Source organism: Vollenhovia emeryi, unplaced genomic scaffold (genome assembly GCF_000949405.1).
Source record: "Vollenhovia emeryi isolate VEMERY1.0 unplaced genomic scaffold, V.emery_V1.0 DF939182.1, whole genome shotgun sequence".
NCBI lineage: Eukaryota > Metazoa > Arthropoda > Insecta > Hymenoptera > Formicidae > Vollenhovia > Vollenhovia emeryi.
In genome coordinates this window covers 771,539-779,197 of record NW_011967184.1, presented here as the reverse complement: position 1 = coordinate 779,197, position 7,659 = coordinate 771,539, and the positions used below count along the sequence as shown (strand labels likewise).

Genomic DNA, 7,659 nt, shown 5'->3' with positions numbered 1-7,659 from the left:
TTTTTAATAAGTTTTAAACATTAATGTATAAGAAATATATAAGTTTTGTGAGGAGTCCCATTATGCCCCGCATAAAATGATAATCAGATTAAGTCATGGTCTCAATACAATAAAAATTTCGTCCTTTTAAACTATTCTTTCACAGTAAAACCATTTTTTTTCTTATAGTAGACATTTCAAAGAATATTTTCGTAAAAAAATAATTCATTTATGTATTTTCATTTTGTTTAAAATTAATTTTAACCTTAGCGTTCCCGTTATGCCCCGGGTTCCTCTACTGATACTTGTCTTTGAATGTATTCTAATCGGAGTTCTCCGCGGTTGAGTGACTTATACGCGTAGTATTTTTACGACAAAATACTTGGCACTATCGAGATGTCTCAATCTCGCCGACACGTGAGGTGGTGTTAACGCGAAAAATCTTTTACGTTTTTGCAATAATATATCCCTTGCCTCACGTTTCATCAATTTATACGGAGTCTGTCGTAGCATTTTCTCCGTATTCAAAAGAAAATGTTGGTGCAAGATATTGTCGCGATCACTGATAGAGATTCTGCTGGTAAAAATCCTCCACCGTGAACATTCCATCCGCGTACGGGCTATGCGCCCTCGTCTTCACCAGATGAAAACCCCGATATTTCCTATCGACGTCCTCGCCCATCAGCACCGCGGGAAATCTGGGCGGGCAGAGACCCAGAAGATACGCTACGAAACCAGAACAGGGCCAGCCCCAGAAACCGACTTTCGTGTTGATCGACTCGGCGAAGTACTCCGCCGCTCTGTGGTGGTTGCACCCGAAAGGATTCCCTTGCTGCCAGCAACCAGGCTGATTGACTCCGCCGTTCATGTAAAAGTCGATATGACCGCTCGGCTCGATCTTGCCCTGAATGAAGGCATTTGTGTGCAACACGTCGACGAATTCGGCGTCGCTGGCGTCGAGCTTCTCGTTCTTGCCGACGGTGACGAAGAGCGGCATAGCCGGGTCAAGACCGGTGATCCTCGCAAGCTTGTACGGTTGCAGCGCGTTGGCTGCGAAAGCCGGTACATGGGCGCCCAGACTGAAGCCGATCACGTGGATGTCCTTGGCGCCGTAGTCCCTCAGACGGTCGACCAGCTGTGCCAGACAGTCGCCCACGTGAGGCACATTGTGGACGGCCACGGGGTAGCACGGTGCTGTCGCCAAACGATGCCAGTCAATCGCTATGAGATTGTAGCTGCCCCTCTTCAGATACTCGTTCCTAATATCCACCAAGTGACCTAGTTGCATGTCCGAATTGTAACCGTGCACGATGATCTTCGTGGGAAACGCTGCCACGAAGTTGGTATCGGCGAGATTCGAGCTGGTGCCGTTGACAAGTAATTGCTGCCCCTCTCCTGGATTATGTTTGGTATAGAGAAAGAACGTCACTTCTTCGTCGGGACAGGTCTGATTGGTGTTCACCAGGCACGGCCCCACGAAGAAGTCTCTACCGATCTGATTGTCAACGGTATTGCTCACGACGAACGTCTGTGTGTTCGCGGCCGCGGCGAACTCGCAGACTAATAGAAGAATCGTGAAAATCCTCCAGGTTGGTGGACTACCAGCCTGGTTGGCGATCGTCATCTTAGGTCCGCCGGTAGCTCCACCTTGGCCGTGATATCGCACGAAGATTCGTCTGCGAGTGATTCCAGGCGACCGTCTAGCGGGAACTGGTCGGTGCAACGACTGGTCGATCGTCGCGGGCGAAACTCGGCGGCAGACGAACGGCACGTACTGGACGAGCCTCGACGAGCTTGGAATCCCTAAAGAGCACCGCCACACGCGGCGATGTTTGATCAGTCGCGGATCGATGCGCGCGCACGGGGTGAGTCGCGAAAAGTAAACGCCACGTTTTAGTAACGTGGCTAAAAAATTGAAAGTCTCTTTGAGGAATTAATACACAGAGGAACGGTGAAAAATTCAGGTTTTTCCAATGAAACGTAAAAATTGCAAGATGCGAGCCACTCCTGAACGTTTATCTCAATAAAAATTGCTCTCCCGTCGTTCACAAACACTTCACGCAACGTTTATCTTTCTTGTATCGACAGTATCGCGCGCACCAATGATATCACATATTGATACGAAGCAACGCGCGTTAAGATATGACACGTATGAAGATACGTCACGCATTAAGTCGCATATTGAAATACACGTCAGCTTTCCGATAAAAATCAAAAGAAGTGATCTTTTATATAAATGAGAAAATTTCGATACTTATATATTAGAATAGTTATTAACATTATTATAATAGTGCTTGATATTACGAGAAAGAATGAATCACGATACACCGATCAATGTAGGAAATTGAATCGTTATTCCTCGAGAAAGTTATTACGTTCTTTTCACCACTCACCACTCCGCGCGCAAAACGATGCAACTCCACGTAGGTCGAACCGATGATGAACTAGAGCACACTGCACGGCATTTTGCAAGCGTCCAGTGGTCGCGACGCACTTCGACGAAGTACACTGATTAGACGTGCCATTGATACCGCTCGACTGACTAATACAGTTGGATAAAATGGTAGGGGCGATATCATCAGTGGAGTGATTGTGCAAAGGCGGCAGACGAGCAAGCGATTCGAGAAATGATTGCGGCAATGGCGATGGATCGATAAAGGCTTGGATGCACGATTGGCGGGTTAGAATTCATCACGTCGACAAACGGCAAGAGATGATTTAACGGCATGTGAGCTGTAATGGCACTCACCTCTTGTAGGACAAATTGGGTCTTTCCGAAATACTCGTGTTTCTTTAAGCGCTGCCTGTCGGAACTGCGCGATATATTGGCACGTAGCGAAATTCGTTTGTACGTTGAAAGAAAACTTTCTCGCTGCAGCAGATATAAGTGAATTTTTTTCTAACTTGTGTATTGGTGGAAAAAGAATTCGAATCAGAACAAGAATGAGACAATTTTATGATTTAACGATCGAACAATCAACTTGACTATATTTTTAGTCGCGAATTATTTATTTTTAATTTTTTTAATTTCAAAGTCGACGTTTTTAAATTCTAATTCGTGCATATTGATTTTGCAGTAACTAATTCGATTTTTGGAAAGAAATTGTTTGAAGGTAAAAATATGTTAGCGTCGTAGAATCTTTGTGCCGATTGGAGGAAACATATTTCATTGTCAGGATAATGTTTTAACGATGAAAGACAGTTCGGAGCTTTTATTGTCGGACGTGGTTCAGGCAATTAGAAGTTGATTTACAGTACGTACACGATAACATGTGCCCTGCATCGCGTGACTAACACCAATGACATCGAAAGCTGCTTTGAATAATGCGCTAACTTCCTGTTACGGCTCGAGTCTCGTTCGCAATAATTACCGCGATTGTACTACCAAATATCATCGAAGCTCGAAATAAGTGCCATTTCCTTACCTGGAGTAAAGTATCATCGATCGTTTCGACACGAGCTCTTCGTGTAGGATCCGCGCGTTTCGGAAGAGCTCGTGAAAGTATTCGTTCGTTACTTCCGTTTCGATAAAGCGCGCGAGAAGGTGAAATTTCGTTCGAGTTGGCACGTAGCCTACAAACGTATCATATAAACTTTCGCGACCGGCGAGGATGTGAATGTTAATTAATTGCGGTCAGAAACACTTTTACATTCGTTGACTGTCCCAATTATGCCTATACCGTAATGCCTAAATTACCAGTCATTATTGATCTAAGATCATTTCGCGTTACGGCCGCATGTGTATCATCATTTACTGCGGAAACAAATATATGCAGATTATAGAAAATATATTACCATTACTGTAAAAATTAAGATACAGAAAACTCAATTGAAGAAAGATAAGTGAGAAATATATAGCTGAAAAATATATACATGACAAATCTCATCCAAATTGGAACTAAAATGTTACGAGAGACAAGTTTATCGCTGGAACAAATAATTTAGATATTTTGCTAGAATAAAATCCTACTTTTTGGCAGTGGTTTTGAATCCAGCCAAGACCCGAAACGAGCTTGTTCGCATAAGCTACAAACTAAAAGAGAAAAGGAAAAAGAAGGACGAATGTTCGCATTCGTATTTCAGCTATGCCCGACCACTCGTAAAAATTCTCTAAATATAGATCGGTAGTCTCATTTCATACTGGAAAGCGTGCATCTATATGCGAACGAAAGTATACATTTCAACATGCTCAAAAATATGAATATCCGAATGATAAGACGCATTCAGATATTTCATATTCAAGCTTGCTGCACAATCGAAAAAACTTGTTAACTTGATTGGCAAATATTTCGTCCTCGTACAGCATCATCGTAAAAGACTAAATCGTGATGAATAAATTTTCATTATTAAACATAAAAAAAATTTTTATATCGAAATTTTATCGAAATAATGAATAATTATACAGATTATTATATTATTACAATTTATAATTTTATACGAAGGCAATGAATAATTAAAGTCATTGTATTACATCACCGTGATTGTATCATGGACTAGAAATATCTATAAATGCATAATAATAATAATGAATTGAATAAAAAAATAATAAAACATTGCAATTTGGTCGAAATAAGACTTTCAATATTGTCAGCAATATTTATTTTTGCACAGCGGTTCGTTTAAATTTTCATCATGCATTGCTTAATTACGGTTAAAATTGCAATTACCGTAGATCCCCGTTAATCGTGTTATATACTGAATTTTCAAAGAAAATCGATACCGAGTACAGACTACCTCAATTTGTGGTGGGCGGCCTATCAGGCAATCATACTGCAATCTCCATTTTAAAAGTGGAATCCGTGTTACATAGGCGAACGATGAAATCAATAGCATAAGCGGAAATACCTAAATTAGCTTATATGGCTTATATATTAGCGATCGAATTTGGTCCATCCCATAATACACATACTCGAAATAGACGTACCGTATTGCATATAGCTGTATTAATTGCCACGAGCGCGGCTTCATCACTGAATGAATTAATTTCACTAGTTTGTGAACGAATACAAATGCCATTTTGTGTATGCGCGAATTATTATATTTCGACGTTCATTAATCTGCAGGTAAAAACTTAATGACTCTTCGTGACACTCTGATTGCTCATCTACCTCTTTGGCGTTTTATCATTCCGACTGTTAAGTATCATTTATTAATTATCGCGCAATCGCGTTGCGTTTTGTTTCCTGTTTCAGCGTATTCAATTACGAACTCTGCTGCAACTATTTATTATTGAAATGTACATAAACGAGTCGCAGAACAGCGAACGAGGAAATGCATTTTTCTATTTTTCCAACCGGTCTCGGAACACCGTCGACGAAGTTGTCGAGTCTTTTTTGGACCAAAGCCAAAGTTCCAATGATGTATCTTTTGCCTCTATTTATTCTACATTCTCCTCTGTATTCTCGAGATAGGGGAATAGCAAGGGTGCACATGCAAAACTTTTAGTTAAGATATAAGATATCGACATTTATTTTGTAAGAGACACGACGCGATATACCGGTGCATCTATAAATCGATATTTTCTTCTCTTTTGATATTATACTTTCTTCAATTTCCACAATATTATGTTATAATTTCTCCTTTAAAAGAAGTTATTATTTTTTACACTCTCTTGGCGATACCTTATCGTTCGTTTAATCAGAAGTGCGAAAGAATTTTATTGTTGATAGAAATTTTAGGAATATAATTATCTCGAGTACAACAATAATTGCAATGAGAAATTTACGTTTTCGCCAAAGAAAATGTGCTATTGCACGAAATATTACATAAAATTATTTCAATGTCGAGTATTTCTCGATTATCTACGTTCTTCGGAAATCTTATTTGAACGCGCAACTTTCTACATGTGATACGTACACGTAGAGATTTTATAAATATTTGATGAAACCCGGTTTATTTTACAGGTTGAACATTTACTCTGATTTATAATATAAAACTCGATATACCGCGTTATTTTCGCCGAACTCGTAATCAGATGTTATTTATAATTCGTGTTTGCCTAGACTTGACTCCAATCAAGTATCACATCAAATCATATCATATAATACATTCTGAATACCTTTGCTCTCTTCGAGATGCGCAGGACGCGTCAGCGGAAATGTTTTAATCGCTATGCACGAATTTTGATTCAGTCGAATTCACGTCTATGTTCAAAATTAATTTTCATTTAGCTGGCGATCTGCAAAATCATTTGATCTTTATTATGCCGGACGGTTTTTGGCGGAAGCATGATTGGCACTGGCTCGAATAAATATCGGTCGAACGAAATTCGACAAAACGGCAGTGGGTGAGATTGCATGGCGCATCGATGTACAAATATCTGCATGGACGGTGGTGCAACACGCACGATGCCGTACAAACTAACGCAACCGCGAAATGCGTATTTTGCGAGCGTATTCATTAAACACGTCGTGTAAAAATGTACCGTGAAAAGAACATCTTTTATCGTAGGTACGAACTTCATATTCAATTATGAAGTAATTTGTGAAATATGTAAAAACCGACAACAAAAAGCAAAAATAATGGAAGGCTATTTTATTTATTTTAATTCGATACAATCAATAACGGAAAAATTAAACATAATTAAATATTTCTCTCTGTATTATGTATTTTACAACTTTGATCTCAATTAAAACCGTAATATGTATAGACTGATTGTGAGATATAAAAGAGAATTCCGATTAATGAAATAGCTCAAAGAGAAATTGCAGCGAGAAGGGTGAGTTTGGTCAAAGATTAAAAGACGTCTTAATTCGTGTGTCGCGAATAATTCAGACGTAGCTAAAAGTGAAAGGAAAGCACACAGAAATTAGAGAAACGATTAAAATACGGAGAACGTTTAAAATACAGTACTTTTCTGATTTCGCAAACATTAAAATACATAACTGTGAACTAGCATTCTTTTTATTAAAGTTATCTCGTACGCGCCGCTTGTTACAGTGTTAGAGTTCACCATATTCGAAACATGCTACTGCAAAAAGTTACGTGCGTCACTAATAAATCTTGGAATACGCAAGCGACGGTCGTGTTATCAAGCCGACGCGCTCCATTAAATCGGGGCGACGACGTAGCAGTGGTCTTCTTCGTTCACACAACTTCGCCCTCATTTCTGCGAAGATAGCTATATTTAATTCGATATAACCGATAAAATTTTGGTTCTTCCCCAAAAGAATTTATTTTACAATTTTTGTATACGTTTAAAAAAAGAGTCCTGGCGATTAAATACACAAAATTTGAATCGAAAATATTGGTTATCAACTGCAAGTTTTGATAGATAAAAATTAATAACGTTTTTCTACAAATCAGTTTTTAACTGTAGGTATTGTGTGAAAAATTTCTACCCAAAATTTGAAAAGTTGTCTAGTATAAAATCTTTATTTTTATTTCTGTTTTTTATTGATTGTATTTTTATTTTTATGGATATTTTAATATCGATAGAATCACCAACTCGCGAAAAAGTAGATAAAACGTATTAATCGAAAAAAGATTATTTTTTAGCGAGATATACCTAATATCTATAACAATCCGACAATCTAAATTAGGTCAGTCTGTTTGAACTTCCAATTGAAATGATTTCAGCTATTTGTTTCTAGTTAGGTTCTAAATAGTTTTTTCAGTATTTCACACTTGTATAACTTAACATCTATTTATAGTAAGCAAATCTATTTTTATATATTCATT

General features: G+C 38.7%; 1 protein-coding gene across 2 annotated transcripts in view; it reads right to left on the bottom strand.

Annotated features, from left to right (window-relative positions):
• Window positions 1–203: 203 nt before the first annotated feature.
• The window catches only part of LOC105562918, an 86,766-nt gene continuing 79,310 nt past the window's right edge, over window positions 204–7,659 (bottom strand). The window contains exons 1-2 of one of the 2 annotated variants that reach the window (XR_001008999.1): window positions 2,373–2,787; window positions 1,708–1,782 (exon numbers count right to left, since the gene is read on the bottom strand). Coding sequence is in view for 1 of the 2 variants with exons in the window: in XM_012014092.1 (XP_011869482.1) it covers window positions 539–1,782 (1,244 nt within the window). In the remaining variant the exon portion in view is untranslated. Of the gene's footprint in view, window positions 1,783–2,372; window positions 2,788–7,659 lie in introns of those variants that run through there. The other variant, XM_012014092.1, reaches the window with a different exon arrangement.